The 19,458-nt window shown below is 37.1% G+C and overlaps 2 protein-coding genes across 2 annotated transcripts in view; one reads left to right on the plus strand and one right to left on the minus strand.

Annotated features, from left to right (window-relative positions):
• LOC108576215 (band 4.1-like protein 4) overlaps positions 1-18,939 on the plus strand; it is a 132,810-nt gene extending 113,871 nt beyond the window's left edge. Inside the window, exons 5-15 of the mRNA XM_017939171.1 lie at positions 10,313-10,433; positions 10,749-10,836; positions 10,926-11,042; positions 12,613-13,125; positions 14,318-14,532; positions 15,692-15,767; positions 15,911-15,996; positions 16,669-16,824; positions 17,754-18,027; positions 18,540-18,646; positions 18,903-18,939. Of these exons, the coding sequence (XP_017794660.1) occupies positions 10,313-10,433; positions 10,749-10,836; positions 10,926-11,042; positions 12,613-13,125; positions 14,318-14,532; positions 15,692-15,767; positions 15,911-15,996; positions 16,669-16,824; positions 17,754-18,027; positions 18,540-18,646; positions 18,903-18,939 (1,790 nt within the window). The remainder of the gene's footprint in view (positions 1-10,312; positions 10,434-10,748; positions 10,837-10,925; positions 11,043-12,612; positions 13,126-14,317; positions 14,533-15,691; positions 15,768-15,910; positions 15,997-16,668; positions 16,825-17,753; positions 18,028-18,539; positions 18,647-18,902) is intronic.
• A 186-nt stretch (positions 18,940-19,125) lies between these two features.
• The window catches only part of LOC108576304 (signal recognition particle 9 kDa protein), a 974-nt gene continuing 641 nt past the window's right edge, over positions 19,126-19,458 (minus strand). The window contains exons 2-3 of the mRNA XM_017939268.1: positions 19,320-19,388; positions 19,126-19,238 (exon numbers count right to left, since the gene is read on the minus strand). Coding sequence (XP_017794757.1) covers positions 19,143-19,238; positions 19,320-19,388 — 165 coding nt within the window. The 3' untranslated portion in view covers positions 19,126-19,142. The remainder of the gene's footprint in view (positions 19,239-19,319; positions 19,389-19,458) is intronic.

Raw genomic sequence — 19,458 nt, forward strand, 5'->3', positions numbered from 1 at the left:
GGTGGAAAAAGATACGGTCGTGTTTGCGTCTCATCGCGGTCAAAAGGGACGAAATGAATGCCCTTTCTTCTTGTTCAGTCCCTCTGCCCGTTGACAACGAAACGCGAAACGAACGCAGAGAGGCGACTGATGGTGGCGAGAGAGAGCAAGAGAGAGAGAGAGGAAGGTACATGGCACGCGTTTTGCCTCGCGAAATGGAGATAAACTTCCCTGAATGCGCGTGCGGTCCGCCGCGGATGAGATCACCTCGCGACGATGGATTGCGGCATCTTGAGCAACAGAATTTTACGTGTTCGACTTTCCCGCGCGCGTTTCTTTTGCGTCTCTCCACGCGCGATAGAGGTCTTCTTCTGGACACTACTGAAACCTTTACTCGAAAATCTTTGGAACTTGAAAAGTTCTTGCAACAAAGTTAACAAAGCTGATTCTAATTCGGTGAAAGTTTGCTTCGGTCTGCGTTAAACTTTCATTTTCTCAATTCTATATTGAATAAAAATCATCTAAAACCACCCAAAAGAGCAAAAATTTCGCAACAAAATTAACAAAGTTGATTCCAATTCAGTGAAAGTTTGCTTCAATCAAATTTTCTCGTCGAACTTCTGTTTTCACAATTTTGTGCTAAATAAGAATTACGTAGAATCACTCGCAATTCAAAAATTTCAACAAAGTTTTTTCAAAATTCCAAAAATTTCGCTACGAAGTTAACGTTAATTCTAACCCAGCGAAAGTTCGCTTCGATCAAATTTCTTCATTCTATGCTGAATAATGATCATCTAAAATCATCCAGATCTCCAAAAAATTTCTATAAATTCTAACAACTTCGCAACAAAATTAACAAAGTTGTTTTCAATTCAGTGAAAGTTTACTTCGATCAAATTTCTGAATGAAAATCATCTAGAACCACTCAAAACTCCAAAAATTTCTTTAAAATTCCAAAAATTTTGCAACAAAGTTAACAAAGTTGATTCGAATTTAGTGAAGGTTTACTTCAATCAAATTTCCACACTGAACTTCTATTTTCTGCATTCTATGTTGAATAAAAGTCGTCTAAAACTATCCAAATGTCCACAAAAATTTCTCAACAAAATTAACAAAGTTGATTTCAATTCCGTGAAAATTTACTTCGATCAAATTTCCGCGTCGAGCTTTCATTTTCTTCGTTCTGTGCCGAATAAAAATCATCTAAAACCACCCAAAACTCCAAAAATTTCTTCAAAATTCCAAAAGCTTCGCAACAAAGTTAACAAAGTTAGTTCCAGTTCAGTGAAACTTTACTCGTATCAAATTTCCCTATGGAACTTGTATTTTTTGCATTTCACGCTCGCTGAAACCACCTGAAACCACCCACAACCCGTCAATTCTACCTTAACACCCGACGCACTGTCCATTTAATCAGAACCTCGTAACACGCGACACCGTACAAAAATCCCACATTTCCCTTGCCTCATATTCTGTGTCGAATAATAATCATCTAAAACCACCCAAAACTCCAAAAATTTCTTTAAAATTCCAAAAGCTTCGCAACAAAGTTAAGAAAGTTAGTTCCAGTTCAGTGAAACTTTACTCGTATCAAATTTCCCTATGGAACTTGTATTTTTTGCATTTCACGCTCGCTGAAACCACCTGAAACCACCCACAACCCGTCAATTCTACCTTAACACCCGACGCACTGTCCATTTAATCAGAACCTCGTAACACGCGACACCGTACAAAAATCCCACATTTCCCTTGCCTCATGGCGGCGCAGCAATTAAGGAAACCTCTTTCCTCGCCGAACAAACAGGCGAGAACAGCAGGAAAAGAAAGAAAGAAAAAAGAACGAAGAAGAAGAAGGAAACTTCATCGTTACATAGCATACGCAATTACCCGCTTGTTCAGCGTCGGAAAGTAATTTCACGAGGAGGACAGTTTAACGACGAATATTAATCAACTCGCCAACCAGGATAGCCACTCGTACACGATTTTCATCTCTCCTCCCTTTGGCTTCTAGCTTTTCAAGCATGTCAACTCTTTGGTAACGCGTTTTTCTTTCGAGCAATGAATCCCCGGTCCCAGCGACAGGAACCCTCTCCGTCTTGCGCAAATATTAGAGTTACCGTGGAAAATAAGTAGACTTGGTCCGTTTTACGAACGTCCGCTAGAGCAGTGAGCTCAAGCTTCCAGTAGAGAGATCTCAAACATGATAGCAGGCGAAGAAGGAGACTCTGGACACGCAATGCCATTACAACGGCAACGAAAACACCTTTCGGGCATTCTTCTCTACTCGAAAAAATCCCATTATTGCCGCGTTCGTTTCTTTTTCTTTTTCTCATTTGGTAGATGGACTAATTTTCGGAGCTGCTGTCTCGTTTCGTAAATTCGTTTAAACTGTCACTCCCCTTCTTTCGCCGTTGCAGAAGAAAGCGCTCGAGGACGTTTCATTGAAACGCGAACAATGGAATCTGTAACTGGAAACTTAATTGTTCCGTACGTTCTGTCTGTTATTGTTGCTTCAGGTTGTCTCTAAATTATGCACGCTATCGGGCTGATGGCTACTCGTCGCGCGTTCGATGAATTCGCGATTCGACGTTGTTGGATGTGGAAAATCAATTATCAGACGTGGTGTTTTTTAACTGTAAAATTGTTCTTTATTTATATATGTTAGCGCAGCTTCAAAAAACGAACACAGTGTATTATTTAATGAATATAAGCGGTGACTAAGGTACTCGGGTGTCCATCTCCCTCGACGGCTACATTAAGAGTGTCCTCTCCGCGTCCTATCCTCCGTTGCTCCGAAAAACCGTTGGAGCCCCCTCGTTCGACTTTCCGAGGAAAGGGCTTAGTTTATGGCACCCTCAGGTACCCGCGCGCTTTCTCTCCCTGGGTGACAAAGTCCAGGCCACCACTTCGCCGCCGGAATCTCGCATTTCTTACAATACAGTGTCTAAAAAAAGTAATTGTGACTTTTGAGAGAGAATCTACACCTCTGGATCGACGAACATTTGTGAGAAAAAATTGCCGCAAAATTGTTTGTAACAATGAAAATTAATATTAAATTTTCTTTTTAAATCAACGCATTCTGCTCGACAAGAAGAGAAAAAGTTTGAGAGGAGTCATGTGCTGTGAACAAATGGTTCTTGAGATAAACGTTGATAAACTTTTGCGTAGAGTTATACGTATAGAGTTATATGTTTCAGAATGTCGACCATTTTTGTTGTTCTTGGCTCACTTATTTTTCGAAATAATCAAATAGACGTGTGTAAGAATAAAGAATTACAGGCGCTTAAAATGACAGATATTAAAATAACGTCGGTTCACTCGTCGATGGCTATGTACGATACTGTGTGTGCCGCTGCCCTTTTTCCCGTTTTTATAGGGTTCTTCGGCCGTTGGGGCCCTGCAAGCCGTGGGGTGGGGGTGCAGCCTGCGCTGCTCCTTGTCTAGGGCCCACTGCGGCTCGGGTCCCGCGGTCGTTGCCTAGGCGCGTCGCACGGCGCCTTACAAATCATCATTTTAATCATTTGTAAATATTGGACTATGGGTTTTATGGATTATTAAATAATTAATCCCTTCGCACTCTATTAGCGCCACTATGACGATGTTTATGATGAGTATAATTACTAAAATAAAGTAATTTAACGAAAGAAGTAGAAATAAATCAATCTACGAATTTTTATAACTTTTTCTTATAAAAATATTTAGTTTTCGAAAGTTTTACTGTAAAAGTGTGCTAAAATTGCTGGTCGATCTTAAAAAATGCTCGCAGACGCCATATTACTAATAATTTTCAATTGTTCATACCTCTTTATTTTACTATATAAACATGTACTTTTGTAATACGAGAAGAATTAAAGTAATCGGACAAATAGTACGTTCTCCAATCGCTCACGAAAGAATTGAGCATTTTTTAGTGTCCAGAAATGTACACGACACGTTAATGAGCTCGTAATGTAAACTGACAGTGCTTTAATGAATTGCATTGTGTTATTTGTTAGAAGAGCGGGAGATACGATAGTGCTTCGCTTTTTTTTTTCGGTCGAGATACAATTTTTTTGGTAAACGGACACGTGATCGAGGTAATTGTGTCGATAGAAGGAACTCGGTAAGTCCTTTTATTTCTGTGATTGGATACGATAAAGGGGAAGCATGAAGGGCTTCAGGAAACGTTGCCCTACAGACGGAAATTCGAGATGAAAAAAAGGACCTTTTTATGAAATGTAATTTCAATTTCGCTGATTTCTGACTCAAAATGTATCAAATTGCTTGGAAATAAATTATCATTTTTATTTTTATAATAAACTGTAACAAATTGTTATTCCTATTTTTCTAATAAATTATAACAAATTATCATGTCTCCTTTTATAAAAATTATTGTTTCGTGTGCATACTATTAAACTAACAAAAAATTTTCTTCAAAAATTCGGGGAAGGAGAGAAATATTACTTGAGTAGATAAAAATATAAAAATTGTAATATTACTATTGCAATTATTATATGAAATTTTTCTTAGATTTTTTTTTTTTTGATACGTTTCCTAAGTTACCTTTCAGCGAAATTGAACGATTAGGTTAGCGAAGAGAAATTTGCTCTATCGTTATGTGCTTTATCGACGTATGAGTCAGCAGCGCGATATAACTTTCCTTCGGAGCAATTTATTTTATGGAACTGGAACCATTTGTAAACCTATGCAACTAATATTGGCACTCCGATATAAACGATCATATGATCTAGTTAATAAATGCTCGATTGTTCTGGTCAATAAACGTTTCACTCTTTCGTTAATCACTTGATGACAACATTTTGCTAATCTGTTTCTGTAAAAGAACAAAAGAAGGGATATCTAACGAGTATTTTCAAATTAAAACAAAAAATATTTTAAATATTTCAAAATTTTCATTCGTGACATTTTCAAATTTGACCAACAAGTATATTACCGATTCTCAGAAATTTAAGATTGTCTTCTAACCCTTTTGTGATCGATGGGACGCGTATATTCCACGTGAGTACTCGAAGAAAAATTCATCTCAATTTAGTATTCATTTCAGACACAATGATCGATAGGTAAGTAAGAAATTTAAAAAAAATTATTCGGTCATGAAAGGGTTAAAATTCGCGTAGAATTTTTGGAAACTTTTGATAATAATTTTATTCCGAAACATTCCATACACTAATGAATTCATCGGGGCTAAAATTCACGTATAATTTTGGAAAATTTTTCATTTTAATACAGAAAGTTTTGGAAACAATTTTATCTCCAAACATTCCATACTCTAATGATTCTTAAAGAACTAATTCAGTAACGAAAGGGTTAAAATTCTTTATCCTGTTGGAATTGAAAATGTATGGGGATAAAGCTATCTTGAATTGGAAGGGTTATGTTTCATCAAAAGTACGTAGAGTACTTCTTCTTCTTCTTCTTCTTCTTCCTCTTCTTCCTCTTCTTCTTCTTCTTCCTCTTCCTCCTCCTCTTCTTCCTCTCCCTCCCCCTCTCCTCCTCTTCCTCTTCTTCCTCTTCTTCCTCTTCTTCCTCTTCTTCTTCTTCCTCCTCTTCCTCCTCTTCCTCTTCCTCCTCTTCCTCTTCCTTTTCCTCCTCTCCTCCTTTTCCTCTTCCTCCTCCTCTCCTCCTCTTCCTCCTCTCCTCCTCTTCCCCCTCTCCTCCTCTTCCTCTTCCTCCCCCTCTTCCTCTTCCTCCCCCTCTCCGCCTCTTCCTCTTTCTCCTCCTCTCCTCCTCTTCCCTTCGTCGGCCTCTTTTCCTCTTCCCATTCGTCGACCTCTCCTCCTCTTCCCATTCGTCGGCCTCTCCTCCTCTTCCCCTTCGTTGGCCTCTCCTCCTCTTCCTCCTCCTCTCCTCCTCTTCCAATCCACCTAGATACTCCTCACAACAGCTTTCAATGCCAACGAGATTCCCCCATACCCATTAAACACACCCGTCCCCTCTCGATCGTCAATTTCCATCGATCAACAATCAAATCGTCATCTCGTTAAATGCAAAACCAGAACCCCAAAGGTTTTAATTACGAACCAGGACTAATTCGGCTTTCATCGATCCAGTCCGCTTCGCTAACTCTCTTTTTTTTCTTTCCTCTCCTACACGAGAGACAGTTCTTCTTCCATAATCGTTCGCATGGTCGAACGATGGACCATTTCCATGGACACTTTCATCCTCCACGATCCCCCATCGATATCAGATTCCCTCTTCGTTTAGGCGAAAGACCCGGTTGTAATCGCGTTTCACGTAGAGACGCGGCTCGATTCCGATCGTTTCGCGGTCTACGACCGGCAGTCTCGTAATTACACGACCGAATGAGCATGCAAGAAGCCGGCCCCGGCGACAAGGTGCAGGATTCTGTTCACCGTGGCAGCGAAAGGGAAGAGGGACAGCGAGAAAATAAAGTGCCCCTCGCGCCGGTCCGAGCCGATATTCATCAAAGTCAGTGATTCAATTAAACGACTAGGATGATTTCTGGAGGGCATTTCTATGCTGCACCCTATGGGAATTGACGATGACGGGTCTTGTAGAGGGGGACAGAGCTCGGCGACACGGTGAAAGAAGCGAAATTCCGATGGGAGAGTCTCTCTATGCAAATTAGATTTATGAGATTAGTCGCGTTGCACGATGAAATTTCAATTTTACTCCGGTGTCACGGGTTCGATGTTGTTTTAGGTGGTTTGACGATTTTTCAGTGTGGTTCGTTACGGATTGGTGAAATGTGACGAGATGTTCTGTTTGAGGACAGTTTGTGGTTGTTGAAGTTAAGTTGAAAGTGTCGCTGGGTTTGCGAATGTTTGATGTTCTGTTTCGAGGTTGAATAGAATTTTTTTTTTATTTGGGAATGTTTTGTTTGGATTGTATGGGAAATTTGGGAATTTGATGGCGATGTTTGTTAAACGTGCTTATACGTGGCATGGCGTTTGTGAAAGTTTGAAGATCTGTTTTGAAGTTAAACAAACTTCTTTTCTCTTATGCAGGAATGTTTTGTTTGAATTATTGTTTAATAGTTGCTTCGATTACGTAAAAAGTTTGTGAAATTTCGATAGGGGTATTTGTTAAATGTGCCTGTTTATTAATAAAATACGAAGTATACGTGATGCTGAGTTTGAGAAGGTTTGAAGATCTGTTTCGAGATTAGATAAAATTCTTCGTTTTTTGTTCAGGAATGTTTTGTTTGAACAAAATAATTACTTTGAGCGTATAATTTATGAAATTGATGAGTACATTTATTAAATGTGGTTGTTTATTAGTAAAAAATGAAGTATACGTGATGCTGGGTTTGAGAAAGTTTGAAGATCTGTTTCGAGGTTGGATAGAATTCGTTTTTTTTTCATTGAACGAAATTTTGTATGAATTGTTGGCCAATAGTTGCTTCGATTATATGAGAAATTTGAGAAATGAATGGTAATACTTGTTAAATGTGCCTGTTTATTAATAAAATATGAAGTATACGTGATGCTGAGTTTGAGAAGGTTTGAAGATCTGTTTCAAGATTAGATAAAAAAATTCTTCGTTTTTTGTTCTGGAATGTTTTGTTTGAACAAAATAGTTACTTTGTGTATATAATTTATGAAATTGATGGCGATATTTGTTGATCGTGCCTGTTTATTGATAAAATACGAAGTATTTGAGAAAGTTTGAAGTTCTGTTTCGAGGTTGGATAAAAGTTTTTTCTTTTCATTTAAGAAAATTTCGTTTGAATTATTGTTCAATAGTTGCTTCGATTATATAAGAAATTTATGAAGTGGATGACAATATTTGTCAGTAATTACAATTTCCTTGTAATCTTTTGTAGTGTCCTTTATCAACAGCTAATAGGTAGGAGTGCAATTACAATATTTGATCAGAATGTCCAATACGGTGTTCATTAACGTGATTTAATTAATTACTTCCTGTATCATGGCAAGCTACTTTGATTTATTAAAGATAAACTGAGTGAGAACAGAAACCAATAGACAATACATCAGAGTCGTAGAACTAATTCAAATTTCAAACAAGCTTGATTACGCAGTGTGTAAATTGGATCTCGTTAATATTCATCTATCGTTCCTTTGTATATTCTCTGTTAATTAACTCCGTATAATTAACAATTAAGACACTAGTAGCGACAAAATATTTAATTTATAATTTTCCGATATGCTTGCAATTGTTTCGAAAATTATTATCATTCGAAAAATTTCGATCTTTGAAGAAAATTTCTTTGACAAATTGAGAAACTATAGTAGAAAGCTAAGAAATTATAGTAAAACGTTAAAAAATTATAGTAAAAAATTAAGGAATTATGTTATTTTCTTTCAAGCTAATTTCTTAAAGAAACTAAAAAAGACAAAGCTTTGGCAAAACAGAATTTTCAAATTTCCAGAAAACCCCCGAAAAATTGTAGAACAAAATTACACACCTTAAAAAATAAAAAAATTACTGCTCCAAACCCTAAAATTCCCTAATTTACTTAAGAATCATCCCGAATTTTCCAAACAAACCGAACAATTCCCCAATATTTCCAATACTCCCGAAGATACAACACTTTCCAAGAATGCCACCCGGTCTGAACTTTTACCACTTACCTGTCCGGGCACGTAAATTCGCGCACTTGCACGCGTTTAAATCGAACAAAGCAAGAAGCCAAAGAGGAGGAAGGAGGGCAGAAAGAAAAAAAAAAGGGGGGACGGCGAGGCGCAACTTGTGCGTACGTAGATTGCAGGATGAGAGGTGCCCTCGTCCTTCTCCTCCTAGCGTAGATAATGCGTGTGAGCATCCGGCTGACGGAATGCGTGTTGCGGGACGATTTGCTTAATACCTTGAAAATAAATCGCGAACGTGTTTCCACCGCGTGTATATACGTACGTACGGACATCCTACATCCTCGCACGATGCAATCGTACATTTGTACAGAGCGAAGACGAATCGAATTATGTAACGGAGGAAACATTAAATACGTATTTGCGATCCGTTACGCGTACGATAAGGGAGTTACATCGACGTTACATGTCAAGGATTTAATTGCCAACGATTTCGTGGAATATATACAGGGTGGGCTATGTGAAACAGGCCACATAAATTGTCTTCTCTAAATATTGTGCTGTTCGTAGCGACATTTAGCCCCTTAACGTATGATTTCTTTTCTGACTTTGCATCTAAGCGTCAGCCATTTTACTGTTTCAGTACTGTATCGGGTAACTAAAGCTAATCTGTCACAGATTAATCACATTTAGCAATCCTTAGTCTTACAAATTCATACGAAAGTTAGGATTACAATGAATTTTTCTTACTAATATAACTATTTCTTTTTACATCTGGATAAAAATCTCTGCCACGAGTCTGACACGTTGTCATATGTTAAGGGGTTAAACAGTCGCACAGGGGCAGATTTGACCGAAATCCTGCCCAAAAGTGATATTTCTAAATCTGAGAAAAGTTATCTTGTTAAATTGCCATAATATGACTTTAAAATGATAATTTACTTATTTAACGTTAATTATTGAGTATAAAAATGTAATGCTAAACCATAAAGTTACTTTCGATTCTGGTATGAAAATATCACATTTTAAAGATAACCACTTTGAGATCGCATATCTCCAAGAGGATTGATTAAGATACCTCTTAATAGCTACAGCAATAGGAGAAAATTTTTGTACGTAATTTAAATGGTTTCAAAGGATTAAAAGAGGTGGAAGACAAAGTTTTTTAAATTTACCACTTTTTCTATTTTGTGTTTTTCAAGGTCACCTATGTTTTTTCACACGAATGTATACCTTATGTTTTAGCAGACATTGTACAATAATATCACCTTAAAATGACCTTGGACTTTAAAATTTTAAATCAAACGTGAAACTTTCTTTCATTTTTCATGGAAGAAATGGCAAAAAATGAAAAGAAGCATCACATTTGATTTAAAATTTTAGAGTCCAAGGTCATATTATGCATATTTAACCCTCCATAGGCAAATATACTTTTTCACACTCCATAACTGGTTCCTTAACGTCCAAATCTAATTTTGTACTGTTCTGGGCTTTCAAAAAATCTGAAAAAATTTTGAGATACTTATCACAGTCTCTACTGTATCGTACAGTTGTTCGAGTTAAGTGTTCAGAACTGTTTTCGATAAAAGTACAAATTAATTTCGAAGAATCCTCGAGTGAAATTTCGCTTGGGTCATTAGTGACCCAAATTGTTTACGGAGAGTTAAACGAGATTAAATATATATACATTCGTGAAAAAAACATAGGTGACCTTGAAAAAAAGAAAACAGAAAAATGGCATTTGGGTGCTTGAATTACGTATACAAAATTTTCTCGTACAATTCGGACAATTTCTCGGAAAATTTATCTGATACAATTTTCAGCGGAACTCGGGGATTACGATCCAAGACGACATTCCGTGGGCTACGTCACCGAATTTCGATTCTTGGCGAATCAGACCACGGAACTGGAGAACCGTATAGTGGAACTTCATAAAACTCTCGTGTAAGTGTCGAAAAAAAGAAAATTCTCAAATATCAACGCAGGAAAATTATCGCAAAATCTCGTAATTTTTAATTTCCAATCAACTCCCGCAAGATTTAATTACTGTATTCCATCAGAGAAGTTGAAATAATCAAATTACTCTGTGAATTTAAGGAACAAAATTTTTACTCGAATGAAATTAAACTAATTTGCATCTTTCGCAGTAACAAAAATTTCGTGTAAAAAAATCACGCCGTAATAAGAAAACACTTCGATTTCAGAACACGCGATTAACAATGGCGGCAATTTAGTGTAACAATGACCTGGTTTTTTCAGAGGACAATTACCTTCCGCGGCGGAGCTGAATTATCTGGACAAGGTGAAATGGCTGGAAATGTACGGGGTCGATTTGCATCCTGTGTTGGTAGGTGTTTCCATTTCCAACGAACAAAGACTTTCGGTGTCATAACGAGACACGATAATCTCTCGAAATCCCGTAATCTCTGTCCGCAGGGCGAGGATAGCGTGGAGTATTTTCTGGGCCTTACACCGAGCGGTATTATTCTGTTGCGCAACAAGACCAAAGTGGGAAATTACTATTGGCCTCGAATCAATAAGATCTATTATAAGGTAAGCAAACGTCGCGTGGTAATACTTCTGGAGAGTTTTATCAACTGGATAAATAAGTGTCGTGTGTTCTGTGAAATATTTCCATGTACAGTTACTCTCAAAAATATTGGAACGCTATTAACCCTCCGTAGGTAATCTGGGTCTTTTATGACCCAAGTGAAATTTCACTCTTGTGTTTCTTCCAAAGGAATTTGTATTTTTATCGAAAAAAGTTTGAAACATTTGACTTAACGAATAATTGTACAATGTTGCGGAGACTTTGATAGGTACTCCGGAATTTTTTCTGATTTTCTGGTAAGCTTAACACAGTAGGAACATTAGACTTGGACATGAATTACCCAGTTTTCACAGTTTAGAGTGTGAAAAAATATGTTTGCCTACGAACTTAATTACGTCAGTGGGTATAATTTTGAAAAGGATCAGAGAAATAAGAACGATGCTTCTGTGAGTATTAAGTTTACCTACGGAGGGTTAAACATGGCGCAGGCCAAAGTGTGCACAATATTTGGAATATCGTTAATACGAATAATACGAAGATTACACTATAAATACTCAAAATATTCAGTTTTGTAGATGGACATAATTTACAAATCTGTAATATCTGTGGAAAATGATAATAGATACACCAACAGGATTTATACACGAAGTAAAATAAACAATCAACGCCATTTATACAGAGTGTCCCTGTTTTTCAAAAACATGCCATATTTTTTTATTTGTTTCTTTATTTATTTTTATTTATTTCCCATAAATTTCGTTATTTATTGCTTTAATATCGTTAATACCTTTTGCTGTTATCAAGATTATATTCCCTCGAAATTATATCAAAAGTTGATCGTCTAAGTCAGGTGTCGGCAAACTGAGGCCCGCCATCAGCTTTTTATGGCCTGCGAGTTATGTCTATGATCCAAGAATCAGATTCGCTATAGGCCAGCATTGACAAATTGCAACCAACTTTGACGATAGGAACTACAAAGCTTCAACTACAGTTAAATGAAATATTACCCAAAAAGAAAGAATTCCATATTTCTCATTAATAAATGTGTATTACAAATAATATTACAAATAAAGGATTTGTGAAAAAATTTTAATTTGTAGCTAACTACCTACATACATACACTACCGGCCAAAAGTTTGGAATCAGTGAGCATTGCAATTTACATAAAAATTTCCAGAAAAAAGTCAACGACTTTGAGAACTTTTTATCGTTCGAATCAATTGATATGAGATAAATTGATAAATGTAGAATTGAGATAAACTTAGAATCTATAAAAAATTAGCAGCAGATTTAGTATCGATGAAAACTGGGAGATGATTCCAAACTTTATGCCAGTAATGTACATACCTAATAATCTCAATTTTCTCTCTTGGCCCACAAAGCCAAAAAATATTTAGATCTGGCCCTCCAGAAAAAAAAAAGGTTTGCCGACCCCTGGTTAAAAAATTGTTACACATATGAAAACATATCTTCGGGTGAAAAAAGACCCGAACTCTCTTAAGTGTACAATCAAACGAAAAGAACCCACTAGAGGTAAAAATTCCCCTGAAATCGTTCGACTTCCTCTTGCAGGGCAGATACTTCATGCTCCGAGTGAGCGAGAAGAATTCCGAGGAGAGGACGCACGGTTTCGAGACTCCCTCCAAAGGTGCCTGCAGACATCTGTGGAAATGTTGCCTGGAACACCAGGCGTTTTTCCGATTGATGGCCACCGGGCCACCGCCTCTCAGTCCTTACTCCCGTTTCCGCTCGTACAGCCCTCCGTCTGGATCCGAGAAGCACACGGTGATCAGACGGAATCCTCCGCCAGTTTTCCAGAGGACACCCAGCCGAAGAGCTCAAAGACGCGTCGTCGAGGGCCAAGAGATGGTCGGCCCGTTCGTCGAAACACCTGCCACGGTGAACTCGAATCCGAGCAGCAATCCGGCCAGCAGCAACGTTTTGTGCAATACTCAGAACGCGAGACAGGTGAACAACTCGAGTCCAAGGAGCACCAGGAGCGCACCGTGGACTCAGAGCCAACCTCGAGGCCTTTATACCTCGTCTAGTCCTCGGTCCGTTCGCTCCGCGGGAACGGCACCGGCAGTACGTTTTTTAAAATATTGTTCGATGCTGGCGCACCTGTTCGTGAAAAGGAACTTAACCATTCGAGTGCCAAGTATTCTGCTATATATATAAAAGTGTCACCTTATCGGGCCACGAAGTGTAAATTTTATTCTGTTTCTTACAACCTGTCTATTTTAAAAAATTGAACAAAGATCCTGCGCATAATCAATGTTGCCTTTGTTTTCTCGGTGAGAATGTCCGAAACAAAATTTTTCGAACGTTTAGACGTCAAATGAAAGAAGCGCGATCGCGCCGTATAAAAATATCAATTTAATTAATTTAGTAAGTAGAATTAAATTGAAAAATATTTAATTAACTTTTATGAAACAAGTATTTTGGCGCCGCTTGCCACTTTTCGGTCAGATTTCTGCAACAACCCGTGGCACTCAAAAGGTTAAACGCTTCTCGTTTATTAGAGGACTCTTTGTAAGATAAAGAAGAGTAATTCAATGGAGTGGCTGTCTCCGTTTCCGGTTTAGCTCAGACTGCTAATCGATTAGTATCGGTCGTAACGACCAGCAGGCTGTGAGATTGTACACTGGTGCTAGCAACAATATTGTCAGTTTGCCAAGATGTTTGTAGTGTGATGTTGATAATTTAGCTATGCTTTTTGTGTAGAGGAATTTTGTTGGTCATGGTCCTGGTTTTTGTTTTCTTATCTGATTTAGCAAGATACTTTAGTTGCTGTCGTGTCCATTTGAAGCAAATTTGATTTGTTCGTGGTAAGGTGTGTAAAGTGATTATAAAAAATCCATGGAATGTGTAGATTTTGGAAAAATTGATACACCGTATTCTTAATATTGTAATATTCTCCTTTATCGACGGGAAGAATTTAAAAAAAAAAAATGAGTGGTAGGGGTAAATTTTGAAAAAAGTACGTAGGATATTAAAAATCATACAACTTTGAATTTGAATTTTCTTCCATGTCTTGGACAGTTTTGTTTGAATATTGTACTAAGTTACAATAAAATAGATAATATTAAAAAGGACGATATGGTACTTAAAAGAAGAATGTAAATTATTACAGTAAGTTATAGTAAAAAGGACGAATTGGCTCTTTCGTGTAATTCTAACGCATCGATATTTTTACAATACGTATATTTATTTAGCCTTAATATTTTTTTACCAAAATTTCACGCGCTTGATTTCTCGGTATTCGACGATTTTTCAGCTCTTGAGCAGACTCCAACGACGGAGCAGCTCTGTGGAGAGCCAAAGTTCAGGGGACAGTCATAGCCGTGGTGGTCATCGTAGAAGGAGTCATAGTCATAGTCATCGAAGACACAGTCGCCACTCTGATTGTGAGTCCGAGCTTTCGAGAGGCTCGGATACCAGGTCGGGCCATCGTAAGCATCGCAGAAAGCACAGGAGTACCCGTTCATCCAGGTATATCATTATATTCTCTGTAACATACACGGTGTCCCAATTCTTCTCGACCAAGCTCTCTCAGTTTGTTCGACGGGCATGAGAGAAAAATCGTTTGAAATTTTGTTAAACATATTGCTCATTTCACGTTGAAAAGAGGAACTGAAGAAACTTTACTAAGCTCCCTATCTTAATTTAAACAATACTAATTATTTCGATCTCTGCATTTTTTATATAAATTTCATAATGACACATTGATAGTCATATCAACGATACGATAGCATTGTCATTATTTCCATTTTGTACTGTCTGTATACAAGGTGTAATTTCAAAAATTACTATTCTAATAATTTCTTCAAATCTTTTTCTAATTCAACTTTTGCCTATACCAGTCGACGCACTTCGATGAAATTCCCCCAAATTGATCTCACGCTCGTCGTCCTGATCTCACGAGAATTACTCGAAAGAACACGTTTGAAAACTGCAAAAACGAACACCGTAGAAAATTCCTTACGAAACGTAAGTTCAACTTAATCCCGACCTCGTTACGTTCGCCTCCTCCGTATATCAACACGGTTAAGCGTCTAAAACGTGCTTAGCTATCTAATTGGTAATTAATCGACGTAATAAAGGCCCCTTAGACGGTGATGAAATTACTCGAAAGAACACGTTTGAAAACTGCAAAAACGAACACCGTAGAAAATTCCTTACGAAACGTAAGTTCGACTTAATCCCGACCTCGTTACGTTCGCCTCCTCCGTATATCAACACGGTTAAGCGTCCAAAACGTGCTTAGCTATCTAATTGGTAATTAATCGACGTAATAAAGGCCCCTTAGACGGTGATGTGAAAACGAAATAACTTGGCAGAACGTCTTGAGCGAGTTCGTCGACCGTGAGGACGGGAAAGAAACCCTCGTACTCATTATACTCTCACGGTAGGGTACATAGAGCGCGTAAAGGTGATAATTATTTTAATGACGACGCGCCTGGGAAATATCAACCACGGTCAACGAAATCTTCCGACGCGATGCTTTCACGTTTTCAATGAAAAAGAAAAAAAAAAAAGAACACGGTTTATACTTGTTACGTTATACACGTGTAAATACGTATGATTTCCAAGTTAAACTACATTAACGTATATATACACACGTACACACACGGTGTGTGAATCTTTTCAGACACGAATTGGTCGATTCTGAGCCGCAATGGAGGGAAGCGCAGAAGAGGAAGGGCGAAGGAGTTCAACGGGCTGTTGTAAGTTTAAATAACCAACCTGATTCTTCTGCCTCGCGACATTCAGAAATTCTTTTCTATATTACCACGACCCCCTTGCAATTTTTCGTACGATTCTTTTTTATTACAATGCACGATTAAAAGGGCGAACATTTTTTGAATAGGTGAGCCACACAGAGCCAAGAAGAAGGCACAGGAGTAGACATCGGAGTCCTTCACAAAAGCAACCGCTGCCAGACGAGCTTAGGAAGTACGTTCTATTCATGAAATTGTAACATGCATAAAATAATTGTTCTCTAAAATTGATATACATATATATTTTTCATATTTCCACGTACTGTTTGTTCAGATTAAGAATAAAAACACAAGAATTGTTTGATTTGGAGGGGTAAGTATAATGTACCATTTCTGATATTATTCTCTGTATAGTTGTCGATATTATACTTGTATTATATTCACGATATATGTGATTGTTATACGAGATGCATGAGAACGAGATGATTGGAAATAAATTTTACCTGCCTTGACAAATGCCTTCTTTGTAGAGTGATACCGATTGGAGCAACAATAACTGTTTTACCATTTGACATTCGAATCGTTTGTAAATATTAATTTTAACAACGTTTTTGTATCATACACGTATTTTTTTTTTTTGTATTATATTTCACCCTCCAAATTAAGGAAGAGAAAAAGAAACTGTATTCGATGTACATAAGAATTAGTCAGTCTACGTGTTACTAATTTATTATAATCACTTCTCTGGTGTGAATATATATACATATATGATAATGCTTGAATAATTTTCACAAGGCAATTTTGCACAATAGTTTGTTACACAAGGCAGTATACGCAAAAGTGAATGAATTACTCTTATCTTAACGTAATATCATGTAAAACAATGAAACAATGGCTGATTTTACAGACACTTGGAGTTTGGGCTAGTCGATACCACTGGAATGAGCGAACAGCAACGACGAGAGATACCATATACGGTGGTTCAATCGCAATCTGTACAGCAATGTACCCTACAGTCTAGCAATTCTCGATTGGACGACGCAGACTCGTCGTCCCTACCTAGGTACGATGATCTCAAGACGGCCTGCAACGTCCACAGTCATCCTCCTCAGCTGGAGGATGAGACGGGATCCGTAGTCATTGTTTGAAAATTTCCCCCTCTGCATGCGGTGATTTTTTTTTTTTTGTATTTTTTTCAATTTTTTTTTTTCTTCCTTTTAATTTATTCAGAGCATGTACATGATCTACTTTTAAGCATGCCCCCTTATTATTTATTTGAAGCATGACAGGTTCTTAATAAATCGATGAAAATTAACAGCTTGTCGCACCTGTTTATTTATTTCCTGGCTGGCACCTCTACTGATGCTTTTCGCTATTTCATGGAATAACGTTGCTGTTCCATGATGGAAGTACGCCCTAAAAAAGGAAGCAAGAATACGTAGCATTTTGTTCGTGTGTGTTCTCTGTTGAAATGTTTTTTCTTTTTGTTTTTGTGTACTTTTTGTATGGTAATAATGCATCGTGTTAATCGTTTAAGTAAATGTGAATTCGGTATCTGGGAGTGTGTCGAAGTTCTGGTAAAACGAGATCGATTGTGTCCAACCATCGAGATGAAGAATCTCATTTGTTGTGTCTGTTCACACGAATTTTTTTGAATCCTACCCACACCACCACCACCACCACTACCCCGTTTAGGTAGCCGGTATAATATTGTTGTTGAAAATACTTGTAGACCCCTTGAATACATTGGCGTATGTAAATCGTGATCGACGAATGGAAAAATTGTTGCGTAAAACTTAGTGTTGTAATGTGAATAAAAATATGTGTATCGCTAAGGAATGCAATTGTGGCTCGTAGTATGTATTAACAATGTTATGAACGTTTGGTAAACTAAAACGTATTACATATGCATCGATGTCGTAATGGTGTCCGATCAGGGATGTGCTTGAAATTTGCCGTGATATCCCGAGACTGTCAAGGAATCACTTTCAGAACGATCGGATCCATTGGCAAAAGAAACAGAAGAATGATACAACATTGTCGCGACGGAAGTTATAATTTGCCACCAACCAGGCCGAGTCAAGTCGAGACTAAGTACTACGATGGTAGTAGGAGCGAGTGCAATATGAAGAAGGACTTTTATTATATTCGTAACAGCAGAATATTGATAGGAAGTAACGTGGACAGTGGGCTCGGGGAAAGTACACCGCAGGAATTTTCAAGTTGCTGCTCAAGCTCTGCCGACAGCGCTAAGCCTACTCGTGTAGTACGTATTTTTTCGCTTGCTCTTTTATAATAACAACGTACGTTCATTCGTTAGTCCATTTTGGTCACCAGTTTTGGTTTCAAGTGTAACTCATTATTTTCTACGCTATAATTTTCTTTCGTTACATTGCTGTTTCAAAATAAAGAAATATTACGAGAGAAAGTAATGGGTAACACTTTTGCTTCGAGTAGTTCAAGCTTGTTGCTTTTAAGAGAGAAAAAAGGATTATCGTAATCTTAAGTTATAGATGAAATTATCTTTATTAAAATCGCACTTATCATACGAAAATCTTTTAGACACACTAAACGCTTTTTACAAATATATGTGGTTAAGGCTTGCTACCTTCTTCTCTGCTAGTCACAGCATTTTATTATATCTGTTTTTTTTTTCTGCCCTTTTAATTAAAAAGTGGTGAGATTGTTTTTCGATGAAATGCTGTTACTAGAATGTAGTGTGTTGTATCGTACAATTTTCTGCGTAGTAAATTAGTAAAATAGTTTTGTTTGGTATAGCCGCAAATGCAATTAGGGGGAGAGGTACGCTATGAACTGTCTTCAAATCAAGAAACCTACCCTCCTGTTGATACTACTCTGGATGCTGTTCTTCAGCCCATTATATCGTAAGTGCTTCTTTTCATTGCTTTGTGCTTCCCTCTTACGATAATATCCAGTAAGAAATTAAAATTAAGTTTGGCTTCATTAATAACTAATGCATTACATGCTGCTATTATAGACACACCCAATTACACTTTCTGAAAAGTATTGGTTTTCAAGTAAATTCTAGTTACATTTTTATATTTTTTATGATTTATTTCAAAGATTTATTTTTAAATAAGTGATTGCTTATATGATACATTCTGTTTTATAATGTTTCAGAACTTTAACAAGGAGACAACGGAACCGCCCGAAATGAGTATGAAGCTTTAAATAAATACAAAATAGACATTTATGCACATATTGTATATTTAAGAAAGTTTTTATACCTCATTCAAATTAAATATCTATAATCCCATCAGTCACTGAATCTTATGAAATGAAACATAAACAATTCATTAAATGCGCAGCACTTTTATTCCTTGATTAAAAAAAGTGTCCCTAATCTTATCTAGTCCTTGTTTAGCTCTCTTTAGATGCCATGTGCCTCATCAGATTTCCTATAAATTTTTCCATCTTCTTTAAATCCTGTGCTATTTCTGTTTTGTATTGTAGGCACTATGAAACAAAAATTATAAATGTATTATTTAAATAGATCTGTAAGAATTATAAGGTAAGTTGTATAACGAGAAAGCTTACTGTTCGATTATCTGTAAGTTTTAGACATAGAACACCTTTATTATGGCAATATTTCATTGTATACCGAGCCTAAAACAAAACAAAAAAATAATAAATTATAAACTTATGATTATTAAACTATTTATAAATATATTATTTG

The sequence above is a fragment of the Habropoda laboriosa genome, unplaced genomic scaffold (assembly GCF_001263275.1).
Source record: "Habropoda laboriosa isolate 0110345459 unplaced genomic scaffold, ASM126327v1 scaffold36, whole genome shotgun sequence".
In the NCBI taxonomy this organism is placed as follows: domain Eukaryota; kingdom Metazoa; phylum Arthropoda; class Insecta; order Hymenoptera; family Apidae; genus Habropoda; species Habropoda laboriosa.